This window comes from Dendrobates tinctorius, unplaced genomic scaffold (assembly GCF_039654945.1).
Source record: "Dendrobates tinctorius isolate UK_male_01 unplaced genomic scaffold, ASM3965494v1 ptg000043l, whole genome shotgun sequence".
Classification (NCBI taxonomy): Eukaryota; Metazoa; Chordata; class Amphibia; order Anura; family Dendrobatidae; genus Dendrobates; species Dendrobates tinctorius.
The window spans coordinates 2,134,920-2,151,193 of NW_027361711.1; the positions used below are offsets into that span (position 1 = coordinate 2,134,920).

The window sequence follows — 16,274 nt, forward strand, 5'->3', positions numbered from 1 at the left end:
ATGAATTTTCAAGTCTACACGCAAACCCTTCTAGATTTTTTTTGTAGGGAGAACTTTTATATATTTACTCAGATCCATCACATTCATTTCTTCAGTGACTTAGTTATCCTCTTCATAATCGTCAGTTTTGTGGGGGAGCCATGTGAGGTCAGGGACTCCCTTGAAGAGGAACTGTCTCAGGGTGTAGCTTTGTGACATTGTGTATCTCCTGTTTCTGACCTGAGGGGAACTTAGGTAGCGCTTCATGCCTTCCGAGGTGCCCTCTGAGACAGTGTTTGCAATTTGCCCGTAAGTACCTGCAGCTGGTATTTGCTTATAAGTGGTTATGGAGAAGAATGGAGAGTGGCGCGATCACCCAATTAGTCCCAATTCTCCATCAGAAAGCCCTGTCCAAGTTGTATGTTTGTTTTTTAGAGTAGTTGTTAGGGGTGTGAACGGAGTCCCAGAATATGACCCCCAAGAGGTTGTTATTGGGTTGAGAAAGTCATAAGGGAGTTTTTTATACAGTGCTCCTCTTCTACACGGATTCCTGCTGGACAACATTTCTAGGATGTTATAGCCTTCACATATAGAGTTTGGACTACTATCAGGATTAGAGCGGGAATGTACACGTTATTTCCTTTTAAGAACCATTCTGTTTTGATGAATGATTGTGTGGGAAAAGATGTTGTCAAACATTTACACAGACTTGTCTTGTGTTTCTCAAGCAAGACTTGCAAATTCTTCTGACCCCCCCCACACCCACCCTCCCTCAAATCTGAGAATAAGTGGATAGGATGTCAGTACAGATTCAAATGTTTTTATTTACATGTTCACAGTAGTAGTCAAAGTAAACTGCCCCAAAGCCAGACTCTGCAGGCATGAAAACTGTACATAGTATAGAAGGATAGCCGTATGATCGGCAGACATCTGCTTCATACAAGTGCTGATCACAGCTGGAGACTATGAACGCCTCTACTGGGAGAATGCTGATACACCCATGATCCAGTGCAGATACCGCTGATTGGATCACATTTATAATCCTTATTTTTGGCCGCTGAAGTTCACTAGCTGCTGATCGCCCGAATCCTGAAAAAAAGGAAAGATTTCTATAAAATTTTATTGAAGACTGTAGTAACACATGTAACTTATAAATATTGACCACACTGTTATTTCCACAATTTTGGTTACATACATGCTACATAATCTACACATGAGAGGGACTGATATTTTCAGTTTTAGTTCATCCCAGAGGTGTTTGATGGGGGTTAAGGCTCTTTGTGGACCAGTCACTTTCTTTCACGCCACGTTCACCCACCCATGCCTTTAGGAACTTTGTGCATTAGGGCATAGTCATGCTAGAACAATAACAGGCCTTCCCTCAAACATGAAAGCTACAATGGACCAAAATCCCTTCATATGCTGAAGCATTAAGAGTTTCCTTCACTTGACATCAAGGGATCTAGCTCAATCTCTGAAAAACGACCCCTCTATTACCCTTTTTCCAACCTTTGGAAAGTAACATTCTCTGGAATTAACAAAACACATTTTCAATGTTTCAGTCCAGTGGTGGCATTCTTTTATACCACTACCACTTGGCACTGCGCCTAGGAACATTACGTAAGGCTTTGAATGAAGCGCCCCGATTTATATGCTGATAGTAACTGCAGAGCTTCTCTGACATGAAGCAGTCAGCAGAGCGCTGGGAACTTGTATGCACCTCAGCACTCTGCAACCTCTGTAACCTCTAACGTTACATTGTCTCCACTTTGTGACTGAGCTGTTGTGGTTCCTAAATGCTTCCACTTTTCAATAGTGCTCCTCATGGCTGACTGTAAAATTTCTTATCTCCTAAATATTTGACAAACTGACTTGTTACATTGGTGGCATCCAATTACAGTACCACCCTCAAATTCCGTAAGCTCTTTTAGAATGACCTAATACTTCATCATTTATTTTAGAGGGAGATTGCATTGCTGGGGAGAGGGGGTTTATGTGGCAATGGGACTGACTTCGCAAATCACTGAATTATGTTTTTTTGCAAAGTCAGTCCCTATAATTTTGTCCATTTAAGTATATAAATATACAATGCAAGGAAATATACAGTCATTGGTATTGACACCTAAGCACAAACTATGTAAGTAATCCTGGCAATAGTAAAATATCAGGACATTAACTAAAGCTGTAGTGGTTTGCCTAGTTTGTAGTTCATGATACAGGAAGGAACATTGTGACTACTGGCAAGAGTTCTGTTTGCATTGGGCACTGAACATTTGGTAATTTAATAGGGTGTACTTTAAATAGAAACTTGTTCTGTCTCCATCAATGCCAACATTGACTTATAAGCTCTGCATATGTGACTGTGTGCCAAGAGCAAATCTTTTACTTCTGCTCTTCCATTCATTCTGAACTTACGCTTTACGTGGTAGTAATAGTACTGTTATATTAATGATATATTTTTCAGAAGTGCTTTTCTATGAAATATCTAATATACCTAACAAACATAAAAATGACTGCATCTATTATATATACTGCCATGTTATTTTTTTATCCTGGGGCTGATTGTGCTGCCGTATAAAATTGGATTAGCTGGGTATTTCCATCTGACATGTAGATTAGAGCATTCATACATAGGACCAGCTTTCGCTGGTGAACAGGATCCTGTCTTGTGCTGCTGTGAATAGAGAGTTCACCGTACATGTGGAATTCTTGCTATTCTCTTATGTGAGTGTTTAGAAAATAATGCTTATTGTTCAGGATGGGAATCCACAGTAATCACTTTCCTTTTGTTAAAGGGAATGTGTTGCCTCAAAAAAAAACGCTATAAGCCTACAGATATAGGATTGATCTGCAGGTTAATAGCTTTGTGAACCTGCCCAGCACCGACCCTTAGACGCACACTGTTGGGAGGAATTGAACTTTAGTTCTCCACCGCCAGCGTCCTGGTTTCGGTTATGGGGGCAGCACCAGTTCAGTCATCGCTCTATGTATAGAGAGTAGCAAACGTAACTGCGCCCCACCCAGCCGCACTGACTGACAGCCACCCCTGATGCAGAACTGCTGTCAGTCAGTGCCAGGGGCGTCATACACCGATCCTTGATGGAACCGCCGCCAAACTTCGTGACTGAAACTGGAATGCTGCTGGTGGGAATAAAGTTAGACTCGCACTGCAGAGACTAAATTAAGTGCCAGGCAGGTTCATAGTGCTGTTAACCTGCAGACTGACCCCATATCTGCAGTTTAATATCTTTAAAAGGAACCTGCCACCTGAAAAAATGCTATGTATTTAGAATCTTAAGTTTCTGTTGTATAGAACATATTAATTACATGAATTACAGAATGAATGACATGTAATCGCACCATGAAAGTAATGCCACAAAGACGTATATACAATGTGTGTGTGTATATGTATGTATGTATATATAAGAATATATATTATACACACACATACCTACGTACCTTTTTGTTTTGACAAAACTTCATTGACATACTTGGGTGAGGATTATATACGTTTTTGATGCATTTCATAAGTGTGCGTGGAAAATCCACAAGGAAAACTCTCTGGTGTACCCACAAGAAAAATTTTTACCTGCTGCAGATTTCAAACACGCACCACTGGACAGTTTTCACAGCGTTAAATAGAAGCACAGTGGGCATGAGATTTCTATAAATCCCATCCACTTTGCTGGAACTGTAAGATGCTGCAATTTTTGATTCAGGGTCAAAAGCTCATCATGGGAATGTAGCCTACTTAGGGTACTCCGGAGAGATAAAAACATTTTGTACTGCTCCTGCCCTCAAACTACAAATCTGAGATGCCCAGTGCACTTTTAATATCTTTAGAACACTTGTAAGTCTGTGTGACAAGAGCTGCTCCTCACTGCTCCCCCCCTACCCATCTGGGACATTGCATCACACAGCAAGACAGCAGTGTGCAGTTACCCCACTTTGCATAACAGCCAGTCCAAGAAGAGAGGGTGTGGAGTTGAACGCTGCTGTGACTGGAGGGGGGAGCAGCTACTGTCACACTGAATTACAAGTGTTCTAAAGACTAAAAATGCACTGGGCATCTCGTTTTTATTTATTTTTTTTTTTATCAGGGCAGGGATGGTACAACATTATTTTCTATCTCCCCCAAGTACCATTTTAAGAGCTGCACCTCTTAATTAGTTAAGCACATCTTAATAGTGGTATGTACCTTGTCAGAAATCTTATTCCAGTCAGAATTGTAGGGAACACCACAGCACGTCATGAATTAGATATGCGGGCCTTGCGATGCACTGTCGGCTCCTGCGCTTCCCATTTTAGCTGAGCTGACAGAAACTGGTGTACAAATGACAATGTCGCAGATTTTGGTGCACCTCTGTGTTGCACCAAAACTTTTCTTCTTTGCAAAGCCTTTTGCACCAGCTTTCTAGATTAAATGCTTTGATGTCAAGGGCCAAAATCTATTTAGAATTTTTTTGCACCCTTTTGTCAAAAGATGGCTGCAATGAATATGATTGAATAAACATGGTTATAGACCTTGATAAATAGTTAACATTTACAAATTAAAATAGGAAAAAAAACTTACTGAAAATGGATTAAACGTTGGCTCCTTTGATGTTTCAGGAGGGTTGTTGGCTGTTTCAATGCTGTCATACATGGGGTTTGCAATATTTGAAGATGGGACTCTGTTAAAATCTGACACTGTTTCTTTTTCATCATACTGTATAACATAACAGATGTTACATGTCAGACACATTTCCAGCATATTATTCACATTACTTCATCATTTCTTGAAGATGTATTTTATTGGAGTTATAAACCAGACTGATTTATGTCAAAGGACTGGCAAATTGTGACCTGCGAGGTAATCGGAAAGCTGTAGTGCGTCATCTTTAGCCTGCTTAACTCTGGCTGCTGCATTAAAGCAGCAGAAGTAACAGGCTTTAAACATAATCGGGGCTGCTACATGTTGGTATGTGAACAGAATGGAGTTTACTACATAGATACAGGAACAGAAAGAATTTATGGCAAAGATGGGTGAGCAGAACGAAGCATACTGCATAAATATGGTACCAGAACAGAGATTACTCCATGCAGGAACAGAAAGAAGCTTAATGTATAGCTAAGGGAACAGAACCGTGTTTACTACATGGATATGGGAACAAAAACAAATTTACTTCACAGATACGAGAACAGAACTGAGCTTGGTACATCACTATGGAAACAGAACTATGCTTACTACATAGGATATGGGAACAGAACCAAGCTTACTGCATAAATATGGTACCAGAATTGAACTTGCTACATAGATACGGTTATAGCCAACCTTACTGCACCGATACAGGAACAGAACCGAGCTGACTACATAGATGTAGTACCAGAACTGAACTTACTGCATACATAGGCCTGTTTCACACTTCAGTTTTTGTCCATCAGTCAAGATCCGCCGTTTTGCAAAAAAAAACGGATCCGCCATTTTGTTTGGCGGATCCGTTTTTTTCCCTATTGAGTTGCATTACCGGCGGATCTTGACGGATGGCCATCCGTTGGATTCGCTTTTTTGCGGATCCGTCAAAATTTTGCCATTCGCCAACATGCCCGAACGGAGCATGTAACATTTTTTTGGCTGGCAGGATCCGCACTTCACACTGCGCACGCCCAAAAGTCTTCACTCAGCCGGAAATTTAACCCTAAAGTCTGTTCTGGCGGCTGAAAAAAAAAATTCTCTCTCTCTCTCGTGCTGTGGTTCCTTTAAAATTCTTCACTCATCGGATCCGTCAAAAAAACGGTCCAGTGTCATCCGTTCACATCAGTTAGCAACGGATCCACTTTCCGCCATTTTGATGGATTTTAACTGACAAAAAAACTGAAGTGTAATACAGGAGCAAAATCAAGCTTACCACAGAGATAAGGTAGCAGAACACAATGTCAGATTAAAAAGTCTGTGAATTGGAAATTGCATTTATTCTCAGTTTTCCTAATTCTTCAAAAAGCAAGCTGTTTTGACAAAAGCTGAACAATGCAAAAGTTAGAGTGAGGTCCTTTTGCACTCCACTTTAAAAAAAAAAAAAATATATATATATATATATGTGTATATATAATTTTTTTTAGGGTACTGTTAGTATTCAACTGTTTTCACAATCTCTACGACAACTTACAATCACATGCCAACCTCTTTCTATTCTGTGTCTCTCAATTTAAACAGTGAAAGAAGCTGAAGAGAAAGTGAGTGGCATGTTACTGTGTCTATGAAAATTGCATATGGAACTGTAATGTGACAAGCGAAGAGTGTGAAGACAGCCAAATCCTAATAGTACTCTACACAATGTTAGGCGTTTTTTTTTGTTAGGAAGTTTTAGAGGTTAAAAGTTGACCAGCGATTTCTCATTTTCTTCAACAAATATAGGGACCACATTACATTTGAAGTGACTTTGAGGAGTCTGTATAACAGAAAATGCTGAAAAGTGACAACATTCTAAAAACTGCACCCCCTTAAGGTGCTCAAAACCACATTCAAGAAATTTATTCACCTGTCAGGTGCTTCACAGGAATTTTTGGAATGCGGAAGGAAAAAATTAACATTTAATTTTTTGTCACAAAAATTTGTTTTGCAATTACTCCTGAGCCTACCGATACACCACATGTGGGGGAAAACCCACTCTTTGGGTGCAGGGCAGGGCTCAGAAGGGAAGGACACTATTTGACTTTTTGGATGCAAAATTTGCTGGAATAATTAGGGGACGCCATGTCGTGTTTGGAGAGTGCCAGATGTGCCTAAACAGTGGAAATCCCCCATAAGTGACACCATTTTGGGAACCCTAAGGGAACTTATATAAATGTATGGTGAGTGCCTTGAACACCTTGGTGCTTAACAAAAGTTTTTAACAGAGAGCCATGAAAATAAAAAAACAAAACACATTTTTCCCATAAAAATGGTTTAAAACTGCAGTTTGTGCGCATGGTAGGGCTCAGAAGGGAAGGGGTGACATTTTGGAACGCAGACTTTGAGGGAATGGTCTGCAGATGTCATGTCACATTTGGATAGCCCCGGATGGGCTTAAACAGTGGAAACCTCCAACAAGTGACCCCATTTTGGAAACTAGACCTTTCAAAGAACTTCTCTAGATGTGTGGTGAGCACCTTGAACCCCCAGGTGCTTCACAGAAGTTCATAAAGTTGAGCTGTGAAAATAATTTAAAAAAAAATCCCACAAAAATGTTATTTTAGTCTCAAAGCATCATTTTATTTTTTTTGTGGTGTTCACTGAAGGGGTTAACTGGTGGGATAGTTTTATAGGTCGGGTCATTCTGGACAGGGCAATACCAAATATTTGTACTCTTTTTGTATTTTCAAAAAATATTTATGGGTACAATATATTTTATTATCTTTTAAATCACAAATAATTTAAAAAACATTTTTACACCTTTTTTACTTTCTTTTTTACTAAGTTCCTCTAAGGGACTTTCACTTTCTGCAGTCTGATTACTGTTATAATGCATTGCAATACATTAGTAGTGACAGTCTGCTCTCACAAAAACTTGTCAGATCATGCACTGTGCATGATCTAACAAGTTTGCTAGAGCCTGATGCCCCGGATGTGATTATGATGACATCGGGTCACCACTGCAACAATCAGGTCCCTGTGATGACATTGTGGGGGTGCTGATCGGCATTCAAATGGGGCTCTCTTCCTCTGCATGCCTGCTAAATGCTGCAGTCAACTCCAAAAACGAATGGAGAAAAAAGAATGACTGAAGCAAAAAATAATGCAAAAATATTTCTCTTTCCCCCATGACGGCACCACGGATGTACGGGTGCCGTCATGGGATCAGAGAAATACCGTTATCAGTAAGTAACTACGATTTTCTCTTTCCCCCATGACGGCACCCGTACATGTATGGTGCCGTCATGGGATCAGAGAAATACCGTTATCGGTAAGTAACTACGATTTTTTATTGTAAATTTTTTTTTTATATGTATCCATAAGAATCATATCAAGAAATGAAAACCACAAATCAAAGGACACGGATAAAGGGACGTAGTAAATGCCACGGTTATTTTCACACAAAAAAAGATGGTAAAATATATACATATATATATTATGACCTACAATAATAATTGGTATGCCAAAATTTCTGTAAAAATAAGAGGTCATAAATGTATATACCAAACCCCACAAGAAATGTTCAAAAAATACTGTTATAAAATTATTGTAAAGTGCTAAGTGCATAAATTGGGTTAATCTTGTGCAAAAAAGAAAAAAAATTTTTGCAAAAAAATCCCATGTATATAAAACTGATTGATAAATCACGCACTAAGTTGAAATCCTTGTGAGGTGATTCCAAAAGCGAGCCTAAAGTACAATAGTACGCCCCCATTGAGGAAGCATTAAGCGAAACGGCGCTGTCAGGGTGAGGACACGGCTCTGGTGGGACGGTCATTGTGCCACATATCAGGTATACAACCTTTATTGCTATTGCAGTTGCTGCATTTGTCTGTCTCTGCATTTTCACAGCAAATTGTCATGCACATGTGTTTGTTCAGAGCGCATTACATGTACTATTGCACTTTAGGCTGGAGTCACACTAACCTGCGCAAAATACGCTCCGTATTTTACATGCGTAATACGGATGACAGACCCCTAAATAGTGCTCCGTATGTCATCCGTAATCAAGGTGTGGTCGCGTATTTTGCGCATGTCAGCATCCGTATGTAATCCGTATGGCATCCGTATGGCGAGATTTTCTCGCAGGCTTGCAAAATGGACATATAATGGAGCCCTCTGACAGGGTTTATAACAGAAACCAAAGAATAGATATAGAATGCATATATATATATATATATATATATATATGTATTCTATGTGTATATATCTATTCTTTCGTTTCTTTATTAAACCTGTCAGTATGAGTTTACTGTATCATGCACTGAATTGCCGGCTTTGCTAAAAGACACTGGGTGCGTATTTCTCGCAAGTCACACGTGTATTCCGTGTGTAATCCGTATTTTTTGCGCACCCATAGACTTGCATTGGCGTACTACGGGCGTAGTACGCTGACAATCGCAGCATGCTGCGAGTGGCACGGAGCGTAGGATACGGAGGAGAAATATACGGCTGGTGCGAGTGACCCCATAGAAAATCATTTGTCCGTGTCTAATGCGTGCTTTTTGCGCCTCTCACTCTCCCGTATTCCTCGCCAGTGTGACTCCGGCCTTAGGCTTGTTTGTGAAATCACCTCACAGGGATTTCTCATTCAGACAGCTGAATAATTCTTTGTTTTATCAGCTATTGCCATCTGATCCCACTTTGGTGTTCAAGTCTAAATTGGAAAGACTACTATCCACGGCAGTGGCACATAATGTCATTAACCAGAAAGAGAGAGATTTTTTGACCACCCACCACACAAGAGTCCCTACCTTTTATATGTTGCCTAAAGTGCACAAATCTATTCAAGAACCGCCAGGTAGGCCCATTGTCTCTGGGATTGGGGGGATCTTTGAGAAACCTTGTATTTATGTCGACTATTTTTTACAGCCTTTAGTAACGACTTTGGACTCGTATATCAAGGATACATCACATCTATTGGTTGTACTTAGTGATCTACAAATCCCCCCAAACACCCTGATCGTCACTCTAGACGTTGAATCTTTATACACCAACATACGGCATGACTTGGGAATTCGGGCTATTTCCTCCTTTTTGGAGCAACGTACAACTGGTGATCGACAACATGACTCCTTTTTGGTGGATCTACTGTACTTCGTCTTGGACAAGAACTATTTCGTCTTTGATCGTTCTTTTTATAGGCAGGTATCTGGGACCGCGATGGGGGCGCGTTGCGCCCCGTCGTATGCCAACCTCTTTATGGGTTGGTGGGAAATAAATCATGTTTACAATACAGAGGATTTTAACAGCCATGTATTTAAATGGTTTAGGTACATTGATGATGTACTGTTGTTTTGGACTGGATCATTGGATGAGTGTCAGAAATTTATAGATCTGCATAACAACAATTTGTTTAATATCCATCTTACAGCGAATTTCGTTGATTCTGTGGCAGAATTTCTTGATTTGAAACTGTGGATTGAGGATGGTATGGTGAAGACCTCATTATTCCGGAAACCCACTTCAACTAACAGTATTCTTCACTACTCAAGCTTTCACCCTGGTCATTTGAAAAATGGTATACCGAAGGGCCAATTCTATAGGGTAAGAAGAAACTGTTCAGAACAGCATGATTTTCTTGTTCAGGCACAGGATTTGACAAATCGTTTTAGAGATAGGGGTTATCCCCAGAAGGTTATTTCTAGGGCTTTTCAGACAACGAAGATTAACAATCGGAGACAACTATTGCAACCAAGAATAAGGAATACCACGAAATCCATTGGATTAATCACCACTTATAATAATCAGTGGCATAATATACGTGGTATCCTATCGAAATATTGGGATATGTTGACTAATGACCCCAAATTGGCGCCACATATTGATCCTAGGCCCACTATGATAGCAAGGAGGGCTCAATCCTTGAAGGACTCCCTCTGTCATAGCCATTTTAAGAGACCTACACAAAGGCTAAATAGGGGTACACGGTTGGTTGGCACTTTTGCCTGTGGTGGATGCAATATCTGTCCCCTTACGGTGGGTCGGGAGGGTGTTGCCATCCCCACTCTGAATACACCTATCGTTTCTAAATCTTACTTTAATTGCAGAACCAAGAACCTAGTGTATGCCTTGATTTGTCGCTGTCCCAAGATTTATGTAGGCCAAACCACGCAAGAACTTCGTAAAAGAATACAGCAACATCTATCTAACATCAATACAGCAAGGGCTGACAAGGAGAAAGGTAAACCCCTGAGTTCAGTTGCTTTGCATTTTCTACGTGAACACAATAGTTCTTGCACTGGCATACGGGTTATGGGCCTTGAATCTGTACTATCTGATATTCGTGGAGGGAATATCTCATTAGAACTTCTGAAGCGAGAGTCCAAGTGGATTTATAATCTTAGGAGTCGGACCCCACTGGGATTGAATGAAGATCTCCTCTTTACTGGTTTTTACAAACAGGTGTAAATGAAATATTTGATTCATTTCTGTTTATCCTTTTTGCAGAACCTTTCGGTTTGGTGTGACAATCATGCTCCTGGAGCATCATCCCATTTGGGAATCTTCAATTCCATTGCTTTTGGATATTCTATGCCAGTGGACAAGAGTAAAGTGGATCTCTCCTTGATCTCACATGGATCTCACTGGATTCTTCTCTTCACCACTTCCTTCTTCAATTTGGGTCCTGGATGGATTTTGTTCGGACTTTGACAATTTATGACTGCTGTAGTGTATATCTTTTCGGATATTGTATTTACAGTGTCCCTTTAGTCCTTCTGTACTTCCACCTGACTTAGTTCTGGGTGGAGCCTGTGGACCAATAGTGTCATGTTTAGCCTAAGTGGGATATGTGTGGATTTTTCTTTTCCCACTCCTATCTTTAGGTCTAGGCTCAGTTTTTATAACCTATCATTCATATCTGTCAAAATTCTGGTGCTTACATGACACACAATTTGTTCTGGCAGTGGAAGGGTTTATTCCCTCTGGGGTTGAAATATTGGGTAGCTGAGGCAGCAGGTTGCACCTCTATGTGCTCTTTGAGGTGGGGCCTGTGGACGTTGTCTTTATATTTGCTACAACATTGATCTCTCTTTTCCTATATATTTCCCAGGACTGACTGGGTATGTTAATAATGATTGAACTACTCTTAATCTAATAAAGCTGATATGCTCGTATGGTAACATACGTTCTAGGACCTCCTCTCTTTGGCACACCAGTCTATGGCTATGTTTATTTATTGTTTTAAATCTCACACTGGTTTGAAGGATGGTTCTCCTTGATGGGTCTGTACATGTTCATGATCATTTTATTGATTTTGAACATCGGCCATCTTTGATTGGGTGCGGCTAGCTGACTAAACCGAATGTGCTGGCCTTAGAAGGTTCTATTCCTTCTGGGGTTGAAATATTGGGTGGTTTAAGCAGCAGGTTGCACGTCTATGTGCCCCTTGGGGTGGGGCCTGTGGACGTTGCACTTATGGTTGTTGCAGCATTGACCTCTCTTTTCCCATATTTCCCCCAGGACTGACTGGGTACGTTAATAATGACTGTACCACTCTCAGTCTAATAAAGCTGATATGCTCGTATGGTAACATGCGTTCTAGGACCTTTTCCCTCTGGCACACCAGTCTATGGCTATATAAAAAATAAATAAATAATTTTTTTTTTTTTTTTTTTTTCCCTTCATACCAGTTTGAAGGATAGTTTTCTATGATGGGTGTGTACATGTCCATAACGGTTTGACTAACTTCGAACATTGGCCATTTATGATTGGGTGTGGCCAGCTGATTAAACCTAGTGTGCCTATTTTTTATGGTACTGCGATTTTATTAATATCACTGTCTAACTTAAATATGGTATATGAGGATAAAATTCTGCACTGTATTGATACTCTTTGTGCAGAAGTGTTTATTTTTCATGGTATTTAGATTCTACCTGTTGTTACCATTATTTAATTTAAATATGGTATTTGATGAACTATATTGACAGCTTGTACGATGCTTTACCAATACACATGCGCAACAGCAGTTTATGACCTTATAATATGTGGACTATATATGCGCATTGATCGATTTTGGTCGCCTGTTTTTCTTTCACATAAAGCGATTATTGTGAGCATACATATGGCGCTGAGGGAGCGATTCGCCCCCGCCCCTTTTCTATGTGTATCTGCGCAAGCGCAATTGTCGATTCTGGTCACTGTTTTCGGCATGACCTTCTTCCGCCGGAAGTGACGTTACAGAGCGTTCTTTAGTCCTCTCTAGGTGTATCTGCACAGGCGCACTGGCCGATTCCAGTCATTGCATATGGCATGACCTTCTTCTGCCGGAAGTGACGTCTCGGAACGTCCCTTAGTTTTCTGCTTGCCTCTTTTTGCACTGTGACTGCACAGGTATTAAATCACAGCTGCTGTTTATTGTGCTCGTTATTAAGTATATTTATATGACGTCTCTCAGACCTAATCTTTAGCCCCTGACGAAGCTACCTCGCCGTAGCGACACGCGTCGGGCACGTCCACAGGCTCCTCTCATCTTTGGTATAGTACACTGCCACGACACTTAGTGCATATTCCATGCACTTCCTTTTGGGTTGTCTACCCAGTACTGAACTAATTGTTTCAGGGTGTAGATACACTTTTCTTACCTCTATAGGAATTGTTGGTGCGTGGTTCAGTATTCTGTCTTTATATGTACTCTGGTTCTATTTTTTATTGTGTTTGACATGAATATTGCATTCTTTATCTCAACAGTTCATTGATTTCTATGTTTCTATTGAGGCTTTGTATTATCAATCTGTACAATTTATGTGCTTTACATGTCATGGCTGTGTTGTTCTAAATTGGGACCATTAGTGAGCTTATCAGCTATCCCCTAGATGATTGGAACCTGTCAGGGTTATATTAGTAACCCACTTGGGTTTAATGTGTCACTTTTTGTGACTTTTTAATGTTTTTAATGTGTTTTTCGGTTTGATTGACATTTAATAAACATTATATGTGTTGTTATTTATAGTTGTGATCCCAATTTTTGGTCAGTAGCTTTCTCTTTCATTGTGGATTTCTCACCACCATTGCAGTTTGCTGCATCTTTTTGCATTTTTTTTCCGTTTTTTTTCTTTTCTATATTACCATGCACACATATGATTATTTAGAGCGCATTTTGTGTACTATTGTACTTTAGGCTCGCTTTTGGAATCACCTCACAAGGATTTCAACTTAGTGTGTGATTTATCATAAGTTTTATATACATGGGATTTTTTTTTTTCTCTTTTGCACAAGATTAACCCCATTTATGCACTTAGCACTTTACAATAATTTTATAACAGTATTGTTTGAACATTTCTTGTGGGGTTTTGTATATATATTTATGACCTTATTTTTGCAGAAATTTTGGCATACCAATTATTATTGTAGGTCATAATATAATATATATGCATATATTTTACCATTTTTTGTGTGTGAAAATAACAGTGGCATTTACTACATGCCCCTTGATCCGTGTCCTTTGATTTGTGGTTTTCATTTCTTGATATGATTCTTATGGATACATTAAAAAAAAAATTTTTTTACAATACAAAAATGTTTGCATTATTTTTTGCTTCAGTCATCCTTTTTTCTCCATTCATTTTTGGAGTTGTGTGTATTATTCTTGCATTTTGGATGTTTGCAATTTTCATTTCATTAGACTGCTAATTAAATGCTGCAGCCGCAGTATTTCAGGGGGGTTAATGTATGCTGCAATTGCAGTATTTAGGGGGCTAATGTGCCAGGAGCGGTGTAGGCATCACTCCTGCACCGAATGCCGGATGTTAGCTGTCAGAATCGGCTGACACCCGGCGGTGATTGCACCCAGACGTATAGATATGTCCAAGGTCGGTAAGTACCTAGCGACCTGATCATATGGATACGTTCAATGTCGGGAAGGGGTCAATATGGGCTTATAAGTTGTACAGTGCAGAAAACAATCCTACCGGTGTATCTGATATCACATGTGTTGTTGAAAAACTCTCTTTTATCACTTTATGTAATTGACCTCTTCCAGGCTCTGGGGAAGATGGTGCCTGGAGATAACTGCCTCCTGAGATTATTTTACATGAAGTGGCAATTACCAGTGTGATGTGTAATGTTTGCCAGGGTTACCAATGTGATGTGTAATGGTTACCAGTGTGATGTGTACTGCCCGCTCTCTGCTCTTCTGATCTCACTGCAGGGCCTGTGTGTGATTTTACCTAACACATCTGCAGGATCCTCTCCGCTTCAGCTTCCAGCCCACACAAGGTTGCAATATTGATGCAATACAGCAGAGCTTAGAGAGAAGTAAAAATGTGTTTGCAAGAAGACAAATTTCATTTATCCTGTTCTGTGTTAGTTACATGTCTCACTGTAAACTCCCCCTTCATGTAAAATAAGCTCTGGGGCAGAGTTATCTTCTTCTGGGCAGCTTTCTCCCCAGAGCCTGGAAGAGGTCACTTTATATAAGGTGATAAAAGAGAATTTCTCAACAGTGCATCTGATATGAGATACACAGGGAGAACTGTTTTTAGCAGTCTATAATCCGAATGTTCATATTAGTAGATAAGGAAAGTCAAATGTGGTGAAAAATTCCCTTAAAAGGGGTTTTCCCACAAACAGTGTTAATTTTAAAGTTGAACTTAATTAATACATATTGGAATAATAACCTCCACAATTGGATGTGTTTGAGATAATCTTATAAATGTGCCCCTGCTCTGTGCTGTGTAATGGTTGTGTCTGACCGTACAGAAACATGGTCTGATCATACCACAGCTCCTGGGCAGGGGAGGAAGAAAAAGAGTATACAGACAGGACAGCACGGGACCACAAATAATTTTTTCTTTGAGGTACACATGTGGTCAAAATTGTTGGTACCACTCGTTTAATGACAGAAAAATCCACAATGGTGACAGAAATAACTTAAATCTGACAAAAGTAATAACTAAAAAAAAACTAGGAAAATGAACAAATGAAAGTCAGACATTGCTTTTCAACCAGGTTTCCACAGAATTAAAAAAATAAATAAATAAATATCTCATGAAATAAGCCTGAACAGAAATGATGGTACCCCTGAAAATAATGTGACAAAAGGGACATGTTAAATCAAGGTGTGTCCACTAATTAGCATCACAGGTGTCTACAATCTTGGAACCAGAGAGTGGACCTCTATAAAGGGGTACAGATACTCACTGTGCTGTTTGGTGACATGGTGTGTATCACACTCAACATGGACCAGAGGAAGCGAAGGAAAGAGTTGTCTCAGGAGATTAAAAGAAAATTATAGACAAACATGTTAAAGGTAAAAGTTATAAGACCATCTCCAAGCAGCTTGATGTTCCTGTGACTACAGTTGCACATATTATTCAGAAACTTATGCTCCATGGGACCGTAGCCAACCTCCCTGGACGTGGCCGCAGGAGGAAAATTGATTACAAATCAAAGAGACGGATAATACGAATGGTAACAAAAGAGCCCAGAAAAACTTCTAAACAGATTAAAGGTGAACTTCAAAGCTCAAGGAACATCAGTATCAGATCGTACCATCCATTATTGTATGAGCCAAAGTGGACTTCATGGGGGATGCGGACACCATTATTGAAAAAAAAATAATAAAAAAGCCAGACTGGAATTTTCCAAACTACATGTTGACAAGCCACAAAGCTTCTGAGAGAATGTCCTATAGACAGATGAG

General features: G+C 39.8%; 1 protein-coding gene across 1 annotated transcript in view; it reads right to left on the bottom strand.

Annotated features, from left to right (window-relative positions):
- Positions 1-785: 785 nt before the first annotated feature.
- The window catches only part of STAB2 (stabilin 2), a 335,756-nt gene continuing 320,267 nt past the window's right edge, over positions 786-16,274 (bottom strand). The window contains exons 68-69 of the mRNA XM_073575159.1: positions 4,553-4,687; positions 786-1,068 (exon numbers count right to left, since the gene is read on the bottom strand). Coding sequence (XP_073431260.1) covers positions 1,024-1,068; positions 4,553-4,687 — 180 coding nt within the window. The 3' untranslated portion in view covers positions 786-1,023. The remainder of the gene's footprint in view (positions 1,069-4,552; positions 4,688-16,274) is intronic.